The sequence below is a fragment of the Panthera uncia genome, chromosome X, assembly GCF_023721935.1.
Source record: "Panthera uncia isolate 11264 chromosome X, Puncia_PCG_1.0, whole genome shotgun sequence".
In the NCBI taxonomy this organism is placed as follows: Eukaryota; Metazoa; Chordata; class Mammalia; order Carnivora; family Felidae; genus Panthera; species Panthera uncia.
In genome coordinates this window covers 43701024-43728140 of record NC_064817.1, presented here as the reverse complement: position 1 = coordinate 43728140, position 27117 = coordinate 43701024, and the positions used below count along the sequence as shown (strand labels likewise).

The following is a 27117-nucleotide window of genomic DNA, read 5'->3' as shown; positions in this document are numbered from 1 at the left end:
CCAGGGTAGAGCCCCTGGAGAGAGAAGCCTTAGCCCAGGGAGGTGAGGAGCTAAGGGTAGCAGCTCAGGCAACTGGGTGGGTGAGACACTTTGGTTGGGTGGGAGGTGGGGATGAGGGAGATTTCCCTCTCTCAGCTCCTTAATGGACCACAGCAGCAAGGGTGTGGGCTTTGGAGTTGATCCAGTTCCAGTCCTGAGGTTTTCCCTTCTGAGGGACGCACACTCAGGAGAAGCACCCTCTGGGTCTCAGTTTTCTTGATTTAAACCTTGAGGTGATAAAGCCGTTGCCACATGGAGTAGCGATGATGACATGGCGGTAACGGATATCAAGCAGACAGCATGGAGTAGGTGCTTGGGGAGGTTAGTTCCCTGCTCTTCCTTTCACAGGTGGGATACTTCCTTCTGCTCTTGTGCCATCTGTGCTTACCCTTCTTGTGGCTGCCTGGCTTTGCCCTGAGGCCCTCCCCACTGCCCAAGGCTGGCCACGTTTCTGTCCTTGAGGGTAGGGGGGTAGGTGACCTGGGCCAGGAAGCCAGGGGCTGGATACATCATAAGAGCTCTTTTGTGTATATACTTATGTTGTTAGATAGCAAATAGCTAGATTCTCTTTAGTTTACACGGGAGGACACAAGTCCATAGAAGGGAAGGGTCTTTTCCAAGGCCACACAGCAAGTCAAGATGGGGGTTCCTGATTTCTAGGCCAGTCCCCCCAAACTGCCTCCCTATGAAATGAACATGTTTCCAGCCCCACAAGTTATGTCCTGGGTCTTGGGAGAGCCCAGTAGGAGTGGGGCAGAGCACTGGCTCTTGGTTAGGGTCAGCAGGGTCCCCAGAAGCAGCAGTCAGTAAATATGTTTGGTGCTTTCTTAGAGTCTGGAATAGCATCTAAGAGGGAATGGTTTGTATGGCCTGGAATAGCACCTAAGAGGGAATGGTTTGTATGGCCCCACTCTTTAGCAGCTTGGACCGAGGCCTTTGTTTTCTTCTTCATATGCACATTTGAGTGAGAGAAGCAGCTGGGGCCATCTAACCATTTGATGCTGCCTCCAGGACCCAACCTGAGCGTTGGAAGAGCTTAGATGCGGAGGTTTCAGAATGAAATCCAATGAGCATTTTTTTAAAAAATTTGTTTTATGTATTTATTTTGAGGGAGACAGAGACAGTGCAAGTGGGGAGGGGCAGGGAGAGGGAGAGAGAGAATCCCAAGCAGGCTCTTGTGCTGCAGAGTCAGCCACGGGGCTCAAACTCATGAAACTGTGAGATCATGACCTGAGCCAAAAGCAAGAGTCAGACACATAACCAACTAAGCCACCCAGGTGCCCAGGTGCTCCAGCATTTTTTTTTTCTTTTTCTCTTCCTTCCTTCCTTCCTTCCTTCCTTCCTTCCTTCCTTCCTTCCTTTCTTTCTCTTTGGTTTCTTCCCTGGTGGGCCAAGCTGGACTGCCTTTAGTCACGCCCCATTCTCCCACCTTCAACTTCATGCTGGTTTTGTCTTCCCAAAGCTTAGCTTTTAGCACTCAAATCCTGGCTCAGTCACAGACTTGACTGTGTTGCCTTTGGCAAGTCACCTAGCCCCTCAGAACCTGGTCTTCCACCTGTGAAATAGGAATAATAATCTCACAGGGAAATTGTTAACAGATGCATATGAAATGCCTCCCTCCTGCCAGACACACAGTAAGCTGTTCTCTGCCACCTACAGAAACGAAAGCAAACTTCTTGTCTTGACATTGGAGGTCCTCCACCGCATGGCCCCAACCAATCTCCTAATCCTCGTTCCTCGCCCACACTTTGACCACCCACTCACTGTTCCCTGAAAAGGCCTGTGTGTAATTTTCAGACTCTATTTTACCTGTGCCTTCCTGCTCCCTGCCCCACCCCCAGCAAAGGTGCCCCCCCCCCAATATCTCTGGTTTTCTCACTGTTGTTAGATGAGCTTAAAAGACCCATCCCTCACAAAGCGTGCCCTTGATCATATCCTCTGAGATCCTTCATGTCATTACCTTTCTTCCTCACCAGGCCTCAAGGGTGACAATGGTCTGAATCATCTCTGTCCAGAGCATTGCACAGCATAGATGACCCTGAAATTTTGTTGATTTGAATGAATAGTTCTTTTCAAGCTAAATCTTAGGTATCTTTGCATTGGTTAACTTATTGATTGGTGCAACCTGTATACCAAGCTTTTGGGCCCCCTGGGACCCCCTCATGCCTCCTCCAGATATTTCTGATGTTCCCCCCTCCACCCTTCACTGGACTATCCCTGCCCTGCCCTCTCCCACTTCCCGGCACCTCACCATCCAGACTGTGGAGGGGTACTTTGGCTCCTTACCTCCCCATTTCTGTGAGGGCCTGAAGACAAGAAGCCTAGTGGCTATCCGGCTCTCAAAGGTCCTACTGCCAGTCTCTTTGGGGATGTAGATGGGGAGGGACAACACATAACAAAGGACAAAGGTCCTAGACTCTCAGAGTCTTTGTCCTAGACCAGTGCTGTCCAATAAGTCTGTGATGATGGAAATGTCCTATATTTGTGCTGTCCAGTACAGTAACCCCTAGCACATGTGGCTACTGGGCACTTGGGATGTGGCTAGTGCCACTGAGGAACTGAATTTTTAAATTTAAATTTAAATAGCCACATGTAGGTAGTGGCTACCATATTAGTTCAGGACAAGACCCTCAGGAATGTACAGCCTGGTGGGGATAATGTCCATGCAATAGGTACAGTCCCTGAAGGGAGCACAGCACGTGTGGGGGAAGCAAAGAAGGGAAAAATCCAACTTGGGGTCAGCGTGGGTGATTGGTGGGCAAGGAGGGAACTGCCCTATTATCTGTGTCTTGAAAGGTGAGTGGCAGGGGTGGGGACGCCTGGCTGGCTCAGTTGGAAGAACATGGGAGGCTTGATCTCAGGGTCGTGAGTTTGAACCCCATGTTGGGTATAGAGATTATGTAAATAAAAACTTAAAAAGAAAGAAAGAAAAGAAAAGTGAGTAGGAGTTATCCTGGTAAAGAAGGGCATGTGTCAGAGGGAGCAGTGTGTACAAAGGCCTGTGAGTGTGTGATGTATGTGAGTGTGTGATGTGTTAGTGGCATACTGAGAACGGAATGGGAGAGGGAAGCCCAGGTGGCAGGCATAGCATATCCCAAAGCACGGAGGCTGGCAGTCAGTGTACCCTCACTCCTCTGTTGCCAACCGGTTTTTTTCACCAGAGCCTCATGAGGACCTGAAGTAAGAGCCCAGGGATACATTAGCCTGTATAGTGTCCCCACTGTAAAGTTACTGTTTTTCCCTTTGTAATAAATGAGAAACTTGTGGAGAGCTACATTGAGATTATGCAAATATCCTGTTCTCCTCGAACTTTCACTCACAGGTTTTAGTATTCAATGACAATTCTCCAAGTTGCCAAATGGTGATTTTCAAATGCCACCATTCCTTTGACATGGATTAGTTGGCTCTCCACTATAAGGGAAAGCTTTCCCTTCTTCTACATGTATTTGTTTATCTCCTCATGGACTTTTGGTTGTCTATTGTATTCAGTGGGTTATAACACATTAATATTTGATGTTCAAAAATGCCCCAGATGTGGCCAGCAGGAGGCCCTCCAAGCTGGCTCCTATATCCTCTTGGCCAGTCTCCAACTTTCTTTGAGCATTTCCTTATCTTCTGGCACCACAAGATGCTCCAGGCCCATCATGTACTTTCCCTGCCCCAGTCTTGGAATAAGCCACTTTACCCAAGGAGCCCTGGTCCTTTTTAGTGGAGAATGGCATTTGGGAACCAAGATTTGGGCCAAGATTTTATGGTTATAGGTGTGTTTTTAAGAGTTTACTTTTTTACTTGGAAAAAGTCTGAGCATCTGTCGATGATTTTCTTACTCCATCCTTCCTTTAAGGAAAAGCTTTCCCCTTTCCCTCATTTTATTTATGTATATCAGTGTGGAGTCATGAATTTTTATTTCACTCTTCAATGAATTATAATCCACTATCATAATTCATTTGGAATTATCATTATTTTGAATATATATTATGTGTATGTATGTATCCATGAGTTCACACAGATACCTTGATGCCTTTAGGAGGCTCTTTTAATAATCCAGGCTAGAGATAATAAATGGCTCTCGGGGATAGAAGATTAGAAAATGGCATGAGGAGGGGATGGATGGATTCCACAGCTATTTAGTTAGAACTCACAGCTCATACCTGCATCACTAGAAGTGACCCTATTTTACAAATAAAAAAAGTGAGGTACAAAGTCACTCTCATCCTGTTCATCCAGAAAACATGGACTGGATGAGTGTGGTTGAGAGCCCAGCCAAGGCTTCCAATCACTGCCCTGCACCAGCTCCATGCCAGACTCTCTCTCCAGGTGGGTAGGTGAGGCCAACCTAGCCCCCAGCCCAGGGTGGGCTCCCTGATGCTTCCCAATTCTTAACTCTGCAGTTCCCAGATGCAGATTTATCTCCAGCAAGACCCAAGGGTTGGGGAAGGAACCCATTTCCTGAGCATTTTATTGGGCCTGGGGGTGGGTGGGTGTGGGGAGCACCATCTGAGACTTTTACAGCAGTCACAGAGACCTGGGTTTGAATTCTGGGTCTTCCACTTACTAGCCATATGACTTGGTAAGCTTCCCTGAGCTTCAGTCCCCTTATCTGTAAAACAAGGATAACAATACTAATGTCATAGCAGTCGGCCCTTGATGAACGGCAGTTATCATTATCTCTCATCTTCATAACTACCCTGTGAGGAAAGGATTATAGAGCCTCGTTGGATAAGTGAGAAAATAAAGGCTACAGGAAATGAGGTACTTTGCAGATCTCAGTTGGTAAATGTCAGCTTCAGGAAAGCAGGGACCATGTCTGTCTTGGTCACCATTATATTCTCAGGCCCAGAAAAGTGCCTGGTGCATAAGAGGAATTTAATAAATATTTGCGAATGAATGAATTAGATCTGACTGGCTTCAAAGACTCTATGCAATTTCCATTTGCCCTTCTGGGATGGTGGGGATGGTGTCTGGGCTAAGGACCTCAGAGAAGGCTGAGCTAGGAACCCAAACCTGGTCTCCTGACTCCTGATTCATGTTCTTTGCCCTTCAATGAGCTGCATCTAGATGGAAAAGCTGAACTTCCTTTAGCCTAGGATTTGGCATATCTCCCACCTTCTGCATTCTCCTTACCCTTCTCCTGCCCCATCCTATTCCTGGTGAGAAAAATAATAGGAAGAACATTTGACCAGGAGGTAGCAACTTCCTGTGTAACAGTGGCCAAGTTGTTTAATCTTTCTAGAATTTAGTTCCTCATCTATAGAATGGGTAAATTGACCTACATCTTTCCCAGGACAAAGGTTAAGGGAAATTGCAAAGATTAATAATAATTGAAATAATTAGGCCTATCTGACCCTAGGGTGTGAGCGCCTACTGGTGTGCACCGCTCTACAGATAGGATGTCCTTAGCTCAGTCCTGAAGTAGGCAGAATAATGTACCTAACTGGGACACAGTATATGATTAGGAACGGTTAACTGTTCCCTGCTTCAAACATATTTAAGCTTATAACAGATGTTTAATATACACAGAAAGTGTTTGCAAAGAGTATGTACTATTTTTAGTCAATATATACTAAGGATGCTCAAAAATATACATTCATTTTTCTTTTGTTTACTCAACATTTACTGCTTACCATGCCAAGTGCTAAGGATGTATAAAGCCACATGGTCCCTGCCCTTAAGGAATTCAATCTAATGGGGGAACACAAAATAAGCACTTACACACGTACTCTAATGTGTGAATAGTAGGTGTCCAAACTGTATGCAATAGGCCCACAATCATGTATAACATAATCCTCAAATGCAACAGATGCCTGATGTGTGGGCAAAGTACTGGTTTGATGCATGCAACGGGTTAGTTGCCATAAACCTATTCGTAAACTGCTCAATGAACATGCACACCATAGGAGTAGATATACACATGGCAGGTACTCAAATGCATATGACAGGGCTATACACAATAAATACAACCCATGTACACAATGTTTGATAACTACACTGTAGGCTTACAAATGGTAGGTGTTTCATACAGTAGGCATTAGTAGGCGATAAATATGCTGTTGCTAAACATCCAACAGTTAAAATATATGTACACTTAGGCTTATTTTATAGGAGTACCTTCCACAAATGTGTACACAATAAAAGTGCGTACAGAACATTTGAAAGTGTTCATTAAAATGCTGACGGACAATGACTCTTTGGGGGGTATGAATGGAAGCCCCATCTCTGAGAGGCCTCTACACATAACCTTGGATGAAATAAATATTTCCTTTCTCTCCTTGGGACCCAGGATTCCAAAAGTCCGTAATTCCCAGGGGGTAAGCAACATTTTGTCTTCCTTCTTTCAAAGCCCCAGCGGTGTCAGCGCCTAGAGCTGGGAACTCCCACGTCTCCCTCAACCTGCATGCCAGCAGGCACCCAAAGCCGCCTTCTGAGGCCCACACGGGAAAGACCCTGGAGAAGAAATTGTTGGGGCGGGGCTCGCGCCAGGGCTGAGGTCATAGAGGGGGGAGCCAATTTGGACCCACCACCCACTAACGCCAGCTCCTCTTCCGGTCTCTCTTCATAACGCGCATGCGCATCACTGGCCTTTAAACGTGCGCCTCCGGTCCACCGGAAAAAGGTTCCGACAGTCGAATTACGGCTTTGCTCCTCCGCCACCGTGGTGGACTATTTGCTCTCAGTCTGGCAGGTACTTTTGCGTCCCTGCTTCCAAATAGGGAACCCATGCCTGAAGATTCAGCTAGGTCTCCATGGGATGAAAGTGTCTTAGAGTTTGGCCTCACGCAAGGTATACGAGGCTCGGAGGGACACACCGCGGAGGGATCCGGTTTGTTGTGGTGAGGGGAGGGGGGAGGAGACGCTGACAAACCAAGATGGCGGCGGCGGCGCCGAAGGCCGCGGCGGCTAGGAGGTAACTGTAGTGGTGAAGGCTGCGGTAGTTGGGAGGCAGCGGCAGAGTTTGGAAGGAACGAGGCAGGACGAAGAGGCGGTAGCAGTAGCGCCAGCCTGAGCCTCTCAGAGCGTGGCAGCTACACGCCCCCCAAGGCCCTCGGCGGGCGGCGGCCGCCCCGCTTAGGGCCTAGTCCCCGAGCAGTGCCTCGGCTTCATACCGCGGTGTCCGCCATGAGTCCTTAAGGGCGGTCCGAGCCGTCCAAGTCCTAGGGCCCACCATGGAGCCGGGGTCCGACGACTTCCTACCGCCGCCGGAGTGCCCGGTGTTCGAGCCTAGCTGGGCCGAGTTCCGAGACCCTCTTGGCTACATCGCGAAAATCCGGCCCATCGCCGAGAAGTCGGGCATTTGCAAGATCCGCCCACCCGCGGTAAGTCTCGGGGTCAGTGGTCGCCGGCGGCGAGGCCAGGGATGAAGAACTAGCGTAGCTGGTGGAGAACTCTGGGGCGGAGGGCAGCTCGAGGTGTGGAGAAATGGGGGTGGCTGGGACCGTTGTGGATGTGGCGCGGGTCGGAGAAAAGATGATATGGGGCCAGGGGTCCTCTAGCGGTGTGAGGCGCCCAAGGGACCTGGGTCTCTGACCCATCCCCACTTTCACTCCGCCTTTCAGATTCATTCCTGGTGAGGTTCAAAACGGGGATGCCTAGTGGACCCGGGAGAGTTCAGAGAGGTATCTACACATCTCTCAGTTATCCCGGACCACCCAGGTCAAGGCTGTACCAAACAAGGCTTTTTTCCGTTTATTGTCATCACTTCCCTCGAGGCAGGCAATGTGCTGTAGTGGAGAGATTACAGCTCTAAAGGGAGACAGACCTGAGTTCAAAATTCCACTGTGAAGCTTACCAGCTGTGTGACCTTGGACAAGTAACTTAATCTCTCTGAGCCTGTGAATTGAGTCCCCTGAATGCTTATTTTGAGAATTGGATTAAGCTAGGTAGAGCCTCTGTGTAGTAGGCGCTAGGTAAGTGGTAATTATTGTGACTGCGAAGGTGTTTGATGTGGTCATTGGTTTGCTCCTATGTAGGTTGACTCATGTTTACTCACGCCCTGTCAGACCAATCCATCTATGATAATGTCCTGGCCTAGTAGATCAGGAAATTCTATTACAGGAAATGTTCTATCTGGCTCCCCTGAGATGGGATTAGCGAATTATCCCCTTCTTTTCCTAGCTGAAGGCAATATCCTTCCCTGCACATCACCCCCCATCCCCCCAGACCTGGCTCCTATGGGTAGGCTTGGACCAGCCGGCTTGACAGTGGGGTATGAGTCCTTCCCAGAAGATTTTGTACTGTGTTCTGTCCCAGGATGTAGCAGGTCCCAGAGAATAGGGTATTCTTGGACTCCCCAAAACAGAATGGAGCTATGGAAGTCTGTCTCCTTTAGAACACTTGATTTCCAGAGGTCAATGACAAAGGGCATATCTTTGTTCCTAGGCCTGGCCTCAGGGCCGCGAGAAGTCCCCCAAGGGCTAGGATAGGCTGCCACCTTGCTGGCATGGAGGAGAAATGATGGTATGTGTTGTTCAGTCACCACTTGGGATTCCAAGGACAGGAATTGAGTTTGGAACAGGGTGTTTTTGAGTAGGTGTCTCCTGGCTGAAACCGGATGGGAAGCCTCACTGCCACCTGAGGAGGGCACCACAGGCCTCCTTGTCCATCTTGGTGTTTTCTGGTGTTCAGCCACAGATCTAGGCTAGTTTCAAATGGATCTTTTGGGAGGTGTTGGGTATACTAATTTTTCCCTTGTTGGAGCCTGGCCATAGATCTTTGAGGTATCCTTGTTCATGGTGAAGGAGTGGCATTTGGTAGCGAGAAGTCAAAAAGGCTAGCAGAAGGGAGAGGCTGGAGTCCTGGGCAGCCTCAAGAAGGCACTCCCTGAAGTGGTCCAGCAGGCAAGGAATCGTATCTGACACAGAGGGTAGCTGAGGCCTGAATTTCTGTTTTTCTGCCTTAGACTTATTGGGCAGGCTGGCCTTGTGCAGGTGTTGTTACCCTTCCTTGGGGGACCAGGAAGGGGAAAAGTGACACATCCCTAGTGTGTGTGTGACCTGCGGGAGGCCATCTTTTGTTATGCTTCTCTACCCCAACAGTGTACTTCCCTCAAATCCAGGAGACCTAGTCTCTCTGGTTTTGTTCAGTTTTTTCCTCTTGTAGAGCTGCTCGTACGCCACCTTTAGGCAGCCAGGCCATCTAGCTGGAATTCGAAGCCCTTGCCCAAGTGGTGCTTCAGCCAGGCTGGGAACCTGTGTATGGGTGGGTGCTTGGAAATTGGAGGTTTGCCTGAGGAAGGGCGATTTGGGCTTTGAATTGCTAGACAGTTGACTGCTGCTCTTGGGGAAGGTGGGAGGAGAGTGTTGGTACCCTGGAGTAGACCCAGGGGATCTTGGAAGGCTCTTGCTTCCTGCATCGGGTAGCCAACTTTTTTATCACCATCTTAATAATACGGGTGTGTTTGGCACACAGGAGTAGGAGACTGAAGGCAGAATGAGGGAGCTCGTAGGTTCCAGGGAGAGCTGGGTGGGGGTTTGCTGGACCTTCCCCAGCTATCTGTTGCACCCACAGCTCCTGCTCTAGGATTTGGTTCTGCCATTTCCTGTCCGGTTGCTTGATGCTGTGCTTATTCTTATCCAGAACTTGATTCAGCAGGAAAGAAGGGTTCCTGGAGTTTTGGGTTTGAGTACCTTTCTACCTGCGCTAAGGGGAGTGCCCTACTGGTGGGGGGCAAGAGGGCATGAGGAGCTTGTCTGGGCTTGAGCCATACCATTTTAGTCTCTTTTCTCTCTCTTTTCTTTCTTTCTTTTTTTTTTTTTTTTAATTTGCCCCTGCTTCACTGAGCCCCAGGTGTTTGCTGCAAACCTGCTTCGGCTGGAGGGTTGGGGGATTGAGGGGAGTATGTGTGCCTGCAAGTAAGAGTCCTCTGGCCTCTTTTCTAAAAGTGTGTGTGCAGAAAAGGCCAACAGCTTTTTCTTCTCTTTTACTACCCCCCCCACTTCCATATGTATGCATGTGTGTATAAACACTGGTATCCTGGTGTACAAAGCCTTGACTGGAGGTCTGAAGACCTGGGTTCTAGTCTGACTCTACCACTCAATCAGCATATGATTTTGGAGAAATCGCAATTCATATCTGGGCCTCACTTTCCCCATTCATAAAATGAGAGCATTGGTTTAGGTTACTCTGGGTGGTTTTTACCACCCCAGCAGGAGCTAGGGCTTTGGGGAGGAGAGGACTGCATGGGAGGTTTTGGAGAAAAGGCCATCAGGGAGGGGCTCCCCACAGTTACCCTTTGGTAGGACACAACAAGCCTCAACTTGGCATGGCAGTTACCCCCCACTTTCATTATCCTTCCGCAACTTCCTTCTCCTGAAATTCTCCTATTCTTTGCGACCATGATTGGGTATCCCATCACTAGCCCTTTCCCCCGCTTCCCCCCCCCCACCTTTTCCTGTACCAGGCAGGTGTTTGAGAGAGGACCCACAGGAAGTCTTCCAGACTGGGTGAATGATGCAGATTCTTGCTCCCCATCCCTTGCTTTTCCCTGCAGCACATGTCTCAGGCCCTTTAAACTGAGAGAAGAGATTAAAGGCCCGAACCTTTAAATCCTGCCAGAATTGGAGCTGAGCTACCCTACGTGTATATTAGGTGGTGGAGTTAGCTTAAGATACCAGGTCTTAAGGATGACTCCTTTGAATAACATTTTTCATTTGAAAACCAATTTAATTTGCTGTATCAGTATTATGACGAAACCAGGGCAAGTGTTCATATTCCCACCTTACAGATGAGAAAACAGGTTCAGAAAAGTAAAATCCCACAGCTAGTAGGTAGTGGAGCTAGAACATGAACCCAGGTCTTCTGACTCCAGATCCCTGTGCTTACCAGTACTTCCAGACTGTGTCCTACAGTACATGCCTGGGGAACAAGGAGTTAATGTGGATGTAGGGAGAGTTTGAGGTCAACTGTTTTGGGCCCCATCTCTCTCTTTCTTGAAATCCTGGTGCTGTACTGTTGGAGGGACTTGGGAGAAATTTCAATGCTTGGGGCATTGAGTATGGACTTGAGGGACTTCTAGGGCCCTGTGGTGAGTTCTGGGGGGCAGGTAGTGGGTTGGGTGTTTGCCAAGTTAAAGGGCCTGGGGTGGCCAGAGGTCTGGGAAGGCACAAATGGGGTGCTGAGCTGCTTGTGGTGCCCTCTGGCCTTGCACTATGCTGGAATAACTCAACTCCCTTTCCCCTCTGTGTAACCCCCCAGGACTGGCAGCCACCCTTTGCTGTAGAAGTGGACAACTTCAGGTTTACTCCCCGAATCCAGAGGCTGAATGAACTAGAGGTGAGAAGACTAGCAGCTGGTGGCGGGGTTGGATATGTGAACTCCGATTCCACTGCCCTCATACGTTCTTGAGCTAAGGTGCTTTACCTGACTATGCCTTTATTCTCTCTCCTGTGAAGTTGCATGGAGGTCATAGAGGAAGCTTTAGAGCTCTGTGTATAACCAAGAGCAGGAGCATTTAGGATCTCTAATATGATAGCTCAAAGACTAGGAACGTCCCTTTCCCTAAAGGTTTGCTACTTCTGAAAGTCCCCTGTCAGCCAGCCTACTGTAACTGAGTCAACAAAAGGGAAATAGGGGGTTGGCTGAGCCCTTTCATGCTTGGCCAGCTGAATGTGGTCTCATTATCCAATTCATCCACAATCCTGTGCTTCTGGCCTGCCTTCTATGGGGCTTGGTGAGGTGGGACATGAGGTAGAGGGGCAGGAACAACACAAGAACTGGTCTTTATCAAGGCTAGAATGGTTATAAACTTGGACAGGGGTCAGGCAGGTAGGCTTTTCCCTCTCCCTTTTCTGTACAGGAAGTCCAGGCCCTGTGCATGGATAGGTGAGGTTCTCCACTAAGGGCTTGAGAATGCCCTGGGATAATGAGAGTGTGTGCTTTGAAACCAGTTCCTAGGAAGATCCTGGAGTTTCCCAGGGAAGATACAGTTGAGAACTATGTTACCACCTTTCTCTCTCATTATGTATCCATAAACCTTACTAGATGCCCTGGGGAGGGGGAGTGTATTGGGCCCTACTGGAAACTTATGACCTAAAAGCTTCCTTGTTTCTAGACTACAGCTCCTCAAGCTTGATGCTATTGACATTTTGGCCCAGATAATTTTTTGTCACGGAGGGGCTATCCTATGCATTGTAGGAAGTTTATCAGTACCCTCGGCTTCTACTTGTTAGATGCCAGTAATACCTTTTCCCAGTTATAACAATCAAAAATGTCTCCAGGCATTGCTAAATATCCCCCCAGGGAGCAAAATTGTTCCTCATTGAGAACCACTGTTGTAGGGTCAGTCTAGGAGCTGTCCTGGTCAGGGAAAAAAATCATCTCATGAATGGGGTATAAGTTCCTTAAAGAAATGGATCTATGGAGGTACAGCTAGTGCAAGGTGTCACCTAGCATGGGACAAGGGCAGGTTTTCTAGAGATACTGTGCTGGCTGTTGATGGGGAGGAGCAAGGAAGAAGCCAAGATTGGAAAGCTAAGATGGAGGGAGTAGAGTTGCTGGCCTCTTCCAGGTTTCCACAGTTAAATAGCCATAGGTTGTTTCTTTCCACAAATAGACCTTAGTTTTCCCCATCTATGAAATAGAACTGTTTCTGTTCTTCTAATGGGATCTGAGCAAGGCGGTGAATGGTAGTGACTTATCTAGTTCTCCATAGAATTAGGCTATCTGACCAGGGCAAGGTGGTTCTAGACTTAGAGCCTTGGGGAGCCTTTCTTGGGTCACTGAGATTTCAGGGAAGCAAGCAAGGTACATGCCTTGTTCCTAGGATACTTGGCCCACATCGGGTCCTGGGTTGGTCAGGTGCCAGTGCTGCTTTGGTATACTGTCTCTTAGTTCTTTAGGCCATTCTGTCTCCAGCATGCACTCTCAGCCTTCAGCCACCATGGGACAAGTTCTGTGGTGCATAAGAAGAGGTAAATGTGCTCTTTTGGAGCCTTCAATCTGAAACATGCCTAGAACTTAGATACAGTTCTGGAGTTTCCAGAGGGTCTTCACTGTTTCTCTCATAACTCCACCCTTCTGGAGTAAGTGGACTGGGCAGTTATGTTAGTTCCCCCTTATAATCAGAAAATGGAGTTTCAGAGAATAGAAGGCTATACAAGCAAATCAATAGCAGGAAACAAGCTGAAACTTAAGTTATTTGACGTTCAGATCTCTTGATACCTGCTCTGTGACTTAAGGAAACAGAGGCTGTCTGTAACAGGAATGGTGATATTCACACAGCCCTGTCGAAGAGATTGAGAGAGCTGTTGTGACCTAACCCTCTCTGTTTTGGAACCTTGGGCTTATCCTATTGACTAGAAGGTGGCAGAGATGAGAGAGAGGTGGGCTAAGCACTGCCTAGAGTTTGGGATCCATTTCACGGGGAGAGGCCTTGGATGGTGGGCTGCTCTGTACACGTTCTTCTCTCCTAAGATTAGGCCAGAAGATGGGGCTCAGGTGGAGGGGGAGGCCATCCTCTTTGAGCAATTTCTTCTCCAGGCCCAGACAAGAGTGAAGCTGAACTATTTGGACCAGATTGCCAAATTCTGGGAAATCCAGGGCTCCTCCTTAAAAATTCCCAATGTAGAACGGCGGATCTTGGACCTCTACAGCCTCAGCAAAGTAAGAGAAGGTTTTTCTCAAACCCCTCCCCACCCCTTAATATCCTTGGTACTCTGGGGGCTCCCTTGGTTTGGATATTAGATCTCTAGGCTGCAGTGGAGGGGCACAGCCTGGTAGCACATGAGCTGTTGTCAGAACTTCTTGGTGTCTCCTACTGCAATTTGAATCTGAGTGGTGGTGGTAGAAGGAGGGAATAGTCCTCACTGAAGCGAGGGGCCGGACTTGTTCTCATTTCCCTTTCTGCAGGCCTATTCCCTCATGTACATACACACAGCACATCCACATCCCTTCCTGCTTGTCCCTGCAGATCGTGGTGGAGGAAGGTGGCTATGAAGCCATCTGCAAAGACCGTCGGTGGGCCCGGGTGGCCCAGCGCCTCAACTACCCACCAGGCAAAAACATTGGTTCCCTGCTACGCTCCCACTATGAACGCATCGTTTACCCCTATGAGATGTACCAGTCTGGAGCCAACCTGGTGGTAAGGATGCCAGGCTGGGGTGGGAAAAGGCTTTCCCCCCCACACCAGATGCAGATCTCCCACACTTGGCTCTTAATGGAACTGGTTCAGAGAACTGGAGACCTGGGAGCTAGACTCTACCCTTTTTTAGTGGTGCTTATTCTCTTCCATGCTGCCCAGGATCAGAGGTCCTGGAGTTGCCCATAGGGCCAGCCTACTATCCAATATATAACAAGGTTTTAACTGATAAAGGAATTCCAAGGAGGGAGAGACATTTTGGACTTGGAGAGGTCTGGGAAGAGATGGCATCTGATTTAGTTAGGGAGATGGTTGTGGGGAGGTGGTTTGAAGGAGGAATGACCTAAGCAAAGGCAAGAGAATTATCAGACTGTGTGCTGGTGTCATTGGTAACGACCAGTTGAGCATGGCCTTTTGGTGTGGGCCATGTGGGTGCAGCCATCGGGTAAGGGTAGAGGGAAGTCATTGTTGGGGTCTAGGGCCCCATACCCTCACCCTTACTCCTCACTTGTCCCCAGCAGTGCAACACACGTCCATTTGATAATGAGGAAAAGGACAAGGAATACAAACCCCACAGTATCCCCCTTCGACAGTCCGTGCAACCTTCCAAGTTCAATAGCTATGGCCGGCGGGCCAAGAGACTGCAGCCTGATGTGAGTACTTCACTTCTAACTCAGAGCTTTGGAGGTGGGAGTCCTCTCCCTTCCTCTGACCAGAGTTCTGTTCCCTGTTCCACTTTTCTTCTCTCCACTCTCTGAGTTCTGAGCAGAAGTGTGCCCCCCTCCAGCTTCTGAGCTGGGTCTTGATCTCCTCATACAGTATCTTTTCTATGTCGGCCCTTCTTGCCTATCTTGTTCTTTCCTGACTCACTCTGCTCGTAGGGGTAGAACTCTTCTTTTCCCTTATACCTGTATCCTAGCTTTAGGCAGAAGCTTGTGTGCCAGACATTCTTCTAGGCACTGGGGATACAGTAGAATAAGATAGACATTGTCCCTGGGCTCACTGAAGCATGTCATTTAGCAGATTGTATTAGTCACTGTCATTTATTGGTAGTGTCAAACACTGTTAGATTTCTTTATATATGTTATCCCCAAAACTCTTTGTAAGCCTCCCTGTAAGGTAGGAGTTAATATTCTTGTTTTACAGTTGGGAAAACAAATTGCATCTTAATTTTTTTCCAAGAGAGGGCTGAGTGGGGAGCTCACTTAACCCTAGTTTCCAAAAAGCCGCTCTGAATTCTTGCCCAGGCCTGCCCTTGCCTTAGTCCCTGGCATGAGCTCAAGTGATATATAGTCCAAGCTATTGTTCTTTTAGGATGGGCAGTCTGCCTCAGATAGCAGGCTTGATTCATTTCCTTTTTTTCTCCCAGCCGGAACCCACGGAAGAAGACATTGAAAAGAATCCGGAACTGAAGAAGCTACAGATCTATGGGGCAGGCCCCAAGATGATGGGCCTGGGCCTCATGGCCAAGGATAAGACTCTGCGGAAGAAAGGTGAGGCCTGACAGGCTGGGGCAGTGTGAAGGATGGTGGCTTCGCCTGGGGAGAGGAGGCGGGGCCCTGACTGTTCTAGACCTGTACTTTAGAGCCACTCTTCCCTCTCCCAGATAAGGAAGGGCCTGAGTGTCCCCCCACCGTAGTGGTGAAGGAGGAGTCAGGCGGGGATATGAAGGTGGAGTCAACCTCACCTAAGACCTTCCTGGAGAGCAAGGAGGAGCTGAGTCACAGCCCAGAGCCCTGCACCAAGATGACCATGAGACTGCGGAGGAACCACAGCAATGCCCAGTTTGTAAGGACCCAGCTCTGACTTCTTAATGCTCTGCTTCTCATCCCTTCAACAAGCATTTCCCCAGCATGGCTCTGGACCAGGTTGCGTTAAGCACAAAAGTGGGCCTGGTGGGCCCTGCCTTCAGGTAGCTCACTTAATTGGGGAAACAAGGCCAACTCACATGGAACAGAGGACAAGAAAGGGTGATCAAGTGCTGTCAACATGAAGTGCTGGAAGGGTCCAAAGAAGGAGACTCCCTCTCCATTGCTTCAGGATAAAGGCTAAGCTCCTCATTACCATGCATGATCCAGTCCCTGCTGACCTCTAGCCTCATTCCCCAGCACTGCCCACCTCACTCCTCTGCTATAGCCACACTGAACTACTTGTAGGTATGTTCGTTTTTTCCCGAGATGCGCCATGCTCTTTCTTGCCCCCATCCCTTTGCACATGCTGTTTCTTCCGCCTGGAAGTTTTCCCCTGTGCTCTGCCCCAGTGCCAGACTTCAGTTTGCATTCAGGTTTTGGTCAGTTTCAAATGTCACTGTCAAGTGTCCCCTTTTCAGTGAAGTCCTTCCTCAAGGCTATCCCTCCTTATCTCTGGCTGATTTGAGGGCTCCCTTCTCTAGGCTCCCATAGTACCCTTCATGGGCCGATATTGGCAATTGCCACATTGCCCTTTAATTTTTATGAATATGTGTCTCTGGAGTACTGTATGCCTTTAGGAGGCAGATGCCATATTTATTCATTGCTGTACTTCAGAGTCCAGCACAGTGTTGAACACATAAGTGCTCAGTGTTTGTTGAATGAATAAAAATAGGAGATTCACAACTGAATGATAAAGACTCCGCTCTCACAGCTCTACCAGTTTATTTGGGGAGATGGTATGTGCACACAGTTAAACTCCAGAACTAGCATGACTAGCCTGTCACAGGGCTATGAATGATCTAGCCAGCAAGCATGGTGGGTTTCTTTTGGAGAGTTATGTGGACTAGAGTACTGTCTGGAGGACAGTTTGAAGGCTAGACAGGGCTTAGATTGATGAACTGTTGCCTCCTTTCCCTGGCAGATCGAGTCCTATGTTTGCCGGATGTGTTCCCGAGGGGATGAGGATGACAAGCTTCTGCTGTGTGATGGCTGTGATGACAACTACCACATCTTCTGCCTGCTGCCTCCTCTGCCTGAGATTCCCAAGGGTGTCTGGAGGTGCCCAAAGTGTGTCATGGCGGTAAGGCCTTCCCAGCCCCAGCTCATGTCTGCCCCATAGGGTATTTTTGCCTTCCTTCATCTGGCCTTATTGAGAACAGCTTCCTAGTTCAGCCACAGTTTAATATTTTGGGTTCCAGCGTGGGGCTAGGCTGGGCAGAGTGTTAGGAGAAAGAAGAGGAGGAGACTTAGCCTTTGCTTACGTTCTCTGGGAGCTCCCAGACCACCTGGGGCAGTGAGAGTCATGATTGGACATATGGTATGCTGATGTATAGTCAAATGCTAAATTACGTGTTAGAAACTCTGAGGTGTAGAAGTTCAGAGGAGAGGAAGATGACTAAGGGTAGTAATCAGGGAATGTGTCAGGAATGAGATTTGGAGAACAGGAATATGAAGAAAAAGTTGTTCTTTTGATTTCCAAGTTTTTTATTCTTTGTTTTTTTTAGAAAGCTTGGAAAATAGACAAATTACCTATCATCTCACCATCTAGAGACAACCATTGTTAATAGTCTGGTATATTTTCTTCTCATCTTTTTGTTGTTGCATATATATAACTACCTTTAACGAGTTTGGGCTCTTACTGTATATTTTAATTTGCTACTTTATGATCATTTTCTATATTAAATTTATTCATGGGTATAATTTAATTTTTCTTTTGGGGGTGTCCATCATATGGTTATAATACTTAGTTTTCCTTTTGTTTTGGTAATTTGATTGGTTTGCAGTGATATAGGCTTTAACTAGAAGAGATGGGCAGGCTTTCTAAACCTGGGAATGGAGGCATGCTGGAGCAAGAGTATTTGGGGCAAATGTACCTAGTGCAAGAGGGACAAGTAAGGAGAGCATCTAAAGCAGCAGTGAGGGCTGAGAGGCCTGGTCTGTCTGTCAGGTCTGTTTCATGAGCTTTCTACCTTCATCCAAATTCTGGGCACTCATCTACATTTCTCTGTGGGTTTCTGGAGAGCAAATGTGGATGGTCTCTTGTCTTAGGGACTCAGCTGTGGCCATAGAGACTAGGTGTGCATGTGCACACACACAGCTGAGGAAAGAGACCAGGGCAGTGCATAATGGCCTTGGTGTAGTGGTGGAGATTCCTTCAGGGAGGAGTTTGGATGCCAGTAGTATCATAGACAATGAAGGCTGTCAGCTCTGCTTGGCTCTCTTTAAGTGGTTGTGGGCCAGTGGACCAGATTGACATTGATTTTTCAGACATGAGTCTAACTCTGGGGTACATACAGCTCTCATCTAAAACCATGAACATAGGTACAAAGTGAGGTAGACTCAACATCCTGTCTTCTGAGACAGTCTAAAGAACAGGAATAGTGTAGGGTTTGACAGCGTAGGAGCTGGTGCCTTCGTTTTCCATCCTCTGAGCTACTAGAACATTCAGTGCCATTTTCTCAGGCTTGTAGTTCCAGGCTGGGCATTAAGAAAGCTTTACACACCCTGCTTAAACTCCTATTTTAGCCCAAGAGAAAAAAATGGCAGAAGAATATAGGATAGCATATTTAAGTCTGAGTTCATGGTTTAGGTAGTAAAGTCCTAAAGGAAGAAAAGAGCAAAAGCATGGCAGCGCAGTGCATGTGGGGAATGAAAAGACTAAGCTGAGGTGCTAGGAGAAAAAGGTGGAGCTATAAAGTGAGGCCTGCCTCAGGGGCCTTGAGTGCAGACCTAGGGCTGTTCTTGTTCCCTGCTCCTACCCCATATTCCAGCTCCGCTTTTGAGGAATCTCCACCCCTGTGCCCTCTACCTTGGTGACATGTTCTCCTTTGGGTTTCAGGAGTGTAAGCGCCCCCCTGAAGCCTTTGGCTTTGAGCAGGCTACCCGGGAATACACTCTGCAGAGCTTTGGCGAGATGGCTGACTCCTTTAAAGCCGATTACTTCAACATGCCTGTGCACGTAGGTGATGGAGGGCTGGGGTAGTGTCAGGGCTAGGGTCGTAGGTGTTGGTGCCTGGTGGTCTTAGCTCTCCTGAGTCACTGGGGCCATGGTCATCTGCTACCCCTGTTCCCCAGATGGTGCCCACAGAACTCGTGGAGAAGGAGTTCTGGCGGTTGGTAAACAGCATTGAGGAAGATGTGACTGTTGAGTATGGGGCTGACATCCATTCCAAAGAATTTGGTAGCGGTTTCCCCGTCAGTGATAGTAAGCGGCACCTAACCCCTGAGGAGGAGGTAAGTGGATGATTCATGATTATATGTCAGTGGTGTGAGCTTTGGCAGGTCATTCAATATCTCTTTTGGGTGGGGATCATTATGCCTGCCTCATAGAGTTGCTGTGAGATTTAAATGAAGATGTAAAGAACACAGCCTAGTATCTGGCATGGCACCTCTAGCCACGAGATTGGCTACTTCTTTGTAGGATGGGGATAGTACCTACCTTACAAATTTGTAATAAGAATTAAATGAGAAGGTATATGAAATACTTGGCAGGGTGCCTGGCTCATTCATAAGAAGTGTTCAGGGACTGAGACTGTATGTGCAGGAAAAAAAATGAGGGCCCAGGCCTACCTCAAGAGAAGGGTGCGTTTTGGTCCAATGCGGGGGGCTTTAACTTGCAGGTATTTTGGTGGGTGAGTATATCTGTAAAACTTGCTAAAATCGAAGCGAATTGAAATTTTGTGTGCATGCATTTGGTGGAGGGTGGGTGGGAGGTGGAGAATGTCTATAATATTTCTTAGATGTGTCAAAAAGGTCTATGACCTCAAAATTAAGGTTCCCTGGGCTAAAGCTCTCGGTTCCTTAGTATAACCCTCATCCCCTATCCACAAATAACCTGACAGGAGTATGCTACCAGTGGTTGGAACCTGAATGTGATGCCAGTGTTGGAGCAGTCCGTACTATGCCACATCAATGCAGATATTTCTGGCATGAAGGTGCCCTGGCTCTATGTGGGCATGGTCTTTTCAGCCTTTTGCTGGCATATTGAGGATCACTGGAGTTACTCCATTAACTACCTCCATTGGTGAGTGGGGGCCCTGGGAAGTTGGGGAGGCAGGGTAGGCCCCCTGAGGACCATGTGTGTGACCACTCCATATGTCCCCTTTCCACATGGCCAGGGGTGAGCCGAAGACCTGGTATGGGGTACCCTCACTTGCAGCAGAACATTTGGAAGAGGTGATGAAGAAGCTGACACCTGAGCTCTTTGATAGCCAGCCTGACCTCCTGCACCAACTTGTCACCCTCATGAATCCCAATACCCTCATGTCCCATGGTGTGCCGGTGAGTGCTCAGGAAACAAGGACAAGGGGTAGGAATGGTGTAGCCATGTCCTTTGTGGTGGTGGTGGTCATCTGGAATCTACCTGTGCTTCTTTCTCATTCCTCTTATCTTTATTCAACAACTCTAATAGAGACTTCACATAGCAATAGTTAGATACATGATGTGATGGTGAGCGCTCTGGGCCATGTGTTTGAGGGCAACACCTCAGGATGGTTCTTTTCACGTCTGTATGACAGCCAGTAGGAGAGGGAAGTGGCAGAAGGACAGAGCAAGATGCACGTCATTTCCATTCATCTCCTGTTAGTCACAGCTTAGTCACATGGCCATGTCTAGTTACAAGGAAGACTGGAAAATGTGGTTCTTACTCCAGATGGTCATGTACCAGTTAGAAATTCATATTGTTGTGAAAGAGGGTGAGAATGAATATTGGGGGGCAACTAGCAGTCTCTGACATGTTCCATATAGTAGCCCTTTTGGGAGCAATGGGTAGGTCTTTTTACTTATTTAACAGGTCAAAAGTTCTGTGGTGGTAATTATTTTGCAATATATAAGTGTATCAGGTCAACGTGTTGTACACCTTAAACTTGTAGGGTATTATACATCAGCTATATCTCAGTAAAGCTGGAGGAGAAGTAACCTCTAAAAAAAAGTGCCAATGTCAACATTTAAAATAAAGTTGAACCCAGAGTCCTAGACTGAACCTATCCTCCTCCTCTGTGGACTTCTCTCCCACACTATAAAATGTTTTGCTGGGTATACAATCTGGCTTGCCTATAAGAAACTTTCAAGCATTAGCATCAGCCAGGCATTAGCATCAGCCAGTTTTCTGGTGTAGATCTTAAAACAGCCTGATCAACAGTCCTGTAGGGTCAGTAATTGGTACATCATCCACCTGTACTTTGAGTCTTATTCTGTGCTACTCCTCCTCCCCACTCCCTTCAACCCCCCCCCCCCCCCCACCTGCCAACACCTTGGCTGCCCTGCCACTTGGTCTAATGCATAGGATGTGGTAAGCGGTCAGTACATATTGAATTAATGTCTCCTTGAGATCCCCGAGCACCTGTACAGTAGAGCTTTGGACTAGGTCAGTGGTTCTCACCCATATTGTTTCTTGCCTTCACCTTGTTTTGATATACTACATACCCTGTAGTATTTTTTTATTAGCTACTTTAGTGATACTTAACCAAGCCTTGAGGGATCTAGGGAATTAGTGGAAGTGTATCCTACAACAGTTCAGGCAGCCTTCTTCCACTTGAGGTGGCAGAGTGGTTGGGGGATGGCAGGTATCCTTTTCCGTCACTGCCTCACCCCATTTAAGAATTACTGGACTCAAGAGGTAGAGATGATCAAGGGCCCTTCCAGTTCAGCTCTTCGTAAGTAGACACTGGCTCTCACTTCCTCACAGTCCATTCTTCCTGACACATAGCACAGCATTAGTCCTTAGCCTACAGTGCCAAGGAAAATTATGAGTAGAAGAGTATTCTCCTTAAAGATTTAGACAGCCAAGATACACACACACACACACACACGCGCGCGCGCGCGCGCGCGCGTGTGTGTGTGTAACTAATCGTTAACTCTTTTTAAGAAAAATTTATTACATATTTTTAAACATGTGCTCTTTGCTTCCAGCTCCACAGCATTTGTCCTGCTCATGGCTCACCAGCTTCTCTGGCCAGCTGCTGCTTCACCCCACCCCCACCCTGCCCCTCCTATAGGTGGTTCCCAGCATCTCCAGACTCTTTGGACTTGGCAGTGTCCCCTCAATCCAAGGCATCTGATTTTCATATTCTCATGCTGGCAGCCTGCAGTTTAGCCAGCTGAAGCTCCCCCAGGATCTATCTTTAGCCCACCCCCTCCCCCCTTCCCCTTTGGCAGAAGAAAACCATTTCTTTTTATAGCTATATAGTGTAAGTTTTATTTTCATTATAAAAGAAACCTGCCCCCTTTCCAGAAAATGGAAATATAGTGATCATCTCTATTTCCTCCATATTTTGTTATGTTTCCCATCTGTTATTTTTCTATGTAAATTTTGATATAACAATCAGTGTATGGGTTTTATAATCTCATTTTAAGTTTAATGATCTAGAACGACACTGTCCAGTTGGGTAGCCACTAGCCACATGTAGCTGCTGAGCACTTGAAACATGGCTAGTCCAATCTGAAATGTGCTGAAAGCATAAAACATGTGTCGGATGTCAAGACTTAGTATGAAAATATCTTACTGATATTTTTGTATACCACTTACACACTGAAATGCTGATATTGTGGATCTATTAAATAGAATACTCTGAAGTTATTAATTTTACTTGTTTCTTTTTACTTTTTTAACGTGGTACTAGAGAATTTAAAAGTACATATGTGGCTGGTATATTTCTGTTGGACAGTGCTGGGCTAGAATGACTGTTGCTTTCTTACTATGAGCTGCTTATAACCATCTTTTTAAACAAATTTTTTTTATTGCAGTATAATTTATATACCTTAAAATTTACCCATTTTAAGTGTACACAGTTCAGTGAATTTACACAGTTGTGCCATCACCACAATCCAGTTTTAGAACATTTGTCACCCCAAAAAGATCCCTCATGCCCTTTTGCAGTCACTCTCCATTCCAACCCCTAGTCCCAGGCAACCACTAATCTGCCTTCTGTCACTAGAGATTTGCCTTTTCTAGACAGTTCTTATAAATGGAATAATATGTGGTCTTTTGCATCCAGCTGCTTTTACTTAGCATAATGTTTTTGAGGTTCATCCATGTTGTAGCATGTGTCAGAACCTCATTTCTATTTATGGTAGAATAATATTCCATTGTATGAATGTACCACATTTTGTTTATCCATTCACCACTTGATGGATATTTGGGTCATTTTTAACAGCTGCAGAATGTGAGGAGAGCCTTTTTAAATAACTACATAGGACATGGTAAAGTAACATTGCCAAAGTGAGGGTGCAGGTTGAGATAAGAGTCAGGAGCATTAAGTTCTATTTCTGGCTCTGCTACTTGAAGCTTCTCTGGGACTCAGTTTTCACATCTATAGAATCAAGGCTGGGTTTAGGTCATTCAGCAAGTACTACTGCTAGAACTCCCTGTGTGTACAATACAAGGCCTCTGGCCAGCACCTTGAAGACAAATAAACCAGTCCCTACCTTCAGGTATGTAAGTTGAGTGGACAACAGAGGTGAGTAAACAAGTGGAATAAATGTTAGAGATGCTTCAGAAGAACAACAGACTGTGTCATTAGGAAGAGGGGGTCAGGAAAGCATTTGTAGAAGGAGTGATCCTTGAGGGAAGAGTAACAGTGGCTTCAGTCATGTGGACATGGAGTTTCAAGTAAGGGGTTCTCAGCAGGGGTATTGCTGGTCAGATTTGCATTTTTTGGAAGATAATTCTAGTGCTTGGTAATGGGGGCCAGTACAATAATCCAGGTAAGAAATGCTGTTGCATCTTTGAAAAGAAAATGTATTGGAGGTGGGAGCTGATGCATGACCTGGATAAATGCGGAGATGTATTCATGAATGGGAAATTTCAGTGTCATGAGGATGTTAATTCTCCCCGTTAATCTAGAATCCTAGCAGATTGTTTTGAAGGGTGTAAACATTTTAGGCTCTTGATATATATCAGTAATAATATCTTAGTTTTAGTTATTGGTCCCATTACCAGCCTTGCACCTATTTCACTGTGTGTTCATCAGCATTGAATATTCATCTTAATATTCATCTCAAAAAACCTTGTGAGGCTTCTCCTAAAGATGGCAAACTAACACGTGGCTGCTTCCATTCCTTGCTGAAACTCCACTAAAATGGCACAAAGGGCTTTTTTTTTTAAGGTAAAAAATTATTAAAATGGAGAAAAGAGAGAGATCAAAATTCTTGAAACTAGAAAACAGATAAGAAAACTGAAACTTAAGCCAGTATTGAAACATCTCAGAACCAAGCAACCTGATATATAGCTCAGAATCCCCCCCCAAGGTTCAGTAGTCAGTGGCACCAGAAATTCTGGGAGGAAAGAAGAATGGGGTGAAAATAAGGATTCATTCACGTCTATAAGAAGCTGTGAGATCCCCTGCCATGCTGGGCAGCTGGAAATGTGACCCTCCCTCACTAAAACAGAAGACTGGATATTTACTTTTGAAGAGGTTAAAATAAACCTCTGGACTGAGGTCTTCTAGGTACAGTTGAGGATGGAGATAAAGTGAAAATAGTAGGATTCATCATTGTATGAATGATGGATGCTGAGGTTCCCAATCTTCCTTCACTTGGTTCTCAGAACTAGCAGCCAGATGTTTTTCTTTCAGGCAAAAAAAAAAAAAAAAGTTTTCCCTGGAGAATCTTGAGTGACGAAAAGAAAGACCTACAGTTTCCCAAACTAAATGGCTCAGCCACATCACCCTACAGCAACAGTTGACAGACTTCATCTATATACTCAGAACTTCCATTCAGCTTTTCCATCTTTTACTCTTAAAAAAGTAGACAGCCACAGATTAACAGACAACTGAGGAAACTCTAGAAAACAGAACCAAACAACCACAAAAAAGCAACCTGTATAAACAGAGGTTAGGCAGGGAGAGAAGTAAACTTCAAAAAGAAAAGAGATGGGGTGCTAGGTGGCTCATTCGGTTGAGCATCCATCTTCAGCTCAGGTCATGATCTCATGGTTAATGGATTCAAGCCCTACATCGGGCTCTGTGCTGACAGCTCAGAGCCTGGAGCCTGTTTCAGATTCTGTCTCCCTCTCTCCCTGACCCTCTCCTGCTTAAGCGCTCACTTGCTCACTCTCTCTGAAAAATAAACATTAAAAGAACTTGAAAAGGGAAGGAAATCTCACTAAGATCTTCAGAGATGAGCATATATTGCAAACAAATAAGAACAGGATACTCTAAAAAGAACATCCTGAGAACAAAAAAGAGCTCTTGGAAATTAAAATTGTGATAGCAAAAGTGGAAGAAAAAGGTTTAGAGGATAAATAGTTAAGGAAGTCTCAGAAAATAGAATAAACAGTAAAGATGGGAAATGGTAACGAAAGTTGAGAAAAGGTAGAGAATTTGTTCAGAAGGTTCTATATTCAAATAATGAGTTCTGAAAAGAGCAGAGATGAAAACAAATCATTAATGAAATCATTCAAGAAAATTTTCCTGAACTAAAAGACCCAAGCTTTCAGAATTGAAGGGCCTACCCAGTACATGAATGAAAATAGATCTACACCAAGTATATCTGGTAAAATTTTTATATCAAACACTTGGACCAGAAAAAATCCTACAAGCTCTCTCAGAGAGAAAAGAGGTTTAATTCAGAGCACTAGAAATCAGGATGGCTTCAGACTTTTCAAAAGCATCACTAGAATCTAGAAGACTAGAGCCATGCCTTCGAAATGGTTTTCAATTTAGAATTCTATATGGTCAAATTATGCAGTATGAGAGTAGAATAGAAACATTTTCAAAAAAAAAGTTGTTCCCACTGTTTCCTAGGCAGCTATTGGAGGATGTACTCAAGTACAGCAAAAGAATACACCAAGAGGGGCGCCTGGGTGGCTCAGTCGGTTAAGCATCCGACTTCAGCTCAGGTCACGATCTCGCGGTCCATGAGTTCGAGCCCCGCGTCGGGCTCTGGGCTGATGGCTCAGAGCCTGGAGCCTGCTTCCGATTCTGTGTCTCCCTCTCTCTCTGCCCCTTCCCTGTTCATGCTCTGTCTCTCTCCCAAAAATAAATAAACGTTAAAAAAAAAAATTAAAAAAAAAAAATACACCAAGAAAGAGGAAGACCTGGGATCTAGGAAACAGGAGATCATCATGGCAGAGTGACAGTCCAGGGAGTATAGTGTAGCTGGTTCAGGTTGGAACAGATCATAAGGCTCTGCAACAGAAAACTGATAGGCAAGAAAGGTGAAAGGTGAAACGGATGAAAACTGATAGGTGAGAAGAGGGTTGGACACTTGTCTAAAAGGTTGGGATTGAATTACTAATACATGCACGGGAAACTAAGCAAACTGAGAAATAATAGGTGGCTATTTTCAGTATAGTCGAGAGGCATGTTATTTAGGGTTGTTAAAGAGAATGCCAAAATAGAAGAGGTGAAAGTGATTGGCTTTCACCAATAGAAGAGGCGAGGTGGGGGGGGGGCAGAGACAGAGAATCCCAAGCAGGCTCTGCACTGTCTGCACAGAGCTCTATGCGGGGCTCGAACCCACAAACCACGAGATTGTGACCTGAACTGAAATCAAGAGTCAGATGCTTAACCACCTGAGCCACCCAGGCACCCCAGGGCCTGCTGATTTTAAAACAAATCTTGTATTTTTAAATTTTGATTTTTAAAACAAATCTTGATTTTTAAACAAATCTTTAAAACAAATCCCATGGCTCTGGGAACTGCATATATGACTGATAAAAATAATTATTAATGAAAAAGGCTTAGCCAGCTTAATGAAAAGTGAGACTTTAAATTTTTATAAAAATTACTAGGAAAGTTGAAATACTTTGGTACGTACATTTCCTACTTTTGACTCCGATCTTCCTGTTGGCTGCCAACATAAGTCACAACTTTGAGAGCAGAGGCCAGTGGTCGGTCCTTTTGGAATTGGATCTGGAACTCTGTTGTCACACTGTTTCCTCAGGCTCTCCTTTGTCTCCTTAAGAACCCTGCACTTAAATCAGGTTTCCTGGCCTTTTTCTTCTTCAGGTTGTCCGTACAAACCAGTGTGCAGGAGAATTTGTCATTACCTTCCCTCGTGCTTACCACAGTGGCTTCAACCAAGGCTACAACTTTGCGGAGGCTGTCAACTTTTGCACTGCTGACTGGGTGAGTGGAGTGTGGTGGGTTGGCAGGG

At 46.5% G+C, this 27117-nt stretch overlaps 1 protein-coding gene across 10 annotated transcripts in view; it reads left to right on the top strand.

Annotated features, from left to right (window-relative positions):
• The first annotated feature begins 6643 nt into the window (after nt 1-6643).
• Nucleotides 6644-27117, top strand: part of KDM5C (lysine demethylase 5C) — a 33395-nt gene continuing 12921 nt past the window's right edge. For 3 of the 10 annotated variants that reach the window (XM_049643870.1, XM_049643866.1, XM_049643868.1), the window contains exons 1-13: nt 6646-7352; nt 11230-11307; nt 13513-13635; nt 13943-14113; nt 14629-14763; nt 15480-15603; nt 15717-15898; nt 16943-17101; nt 18860-18979; nt 19096-19254; nt 19863-20044; nt 20139-20301; nt 26970-27089. In XM_049643870.1, coding sequence (XP_049499827.1) covers nt 7203-7352; nt 11230-11307; nt 13513-13635; nt 13943-14113; nt 14629-14763; nt 15480-15603; nt 15717-15898; nt 16943-17101; nt 18860-18979; nt 19096-19254; nt 19863-20044; nt 20139-20301; nt 26970-27089 — 1866 coding nt within the window. In that variant the 5' untranslated portion in view covers nt 6646-7202. The other 7 variants (XM_049643873.1, XM_049643872.1, XM_049643871.1 and 4 more) reach the window with 5 other exon arrangements.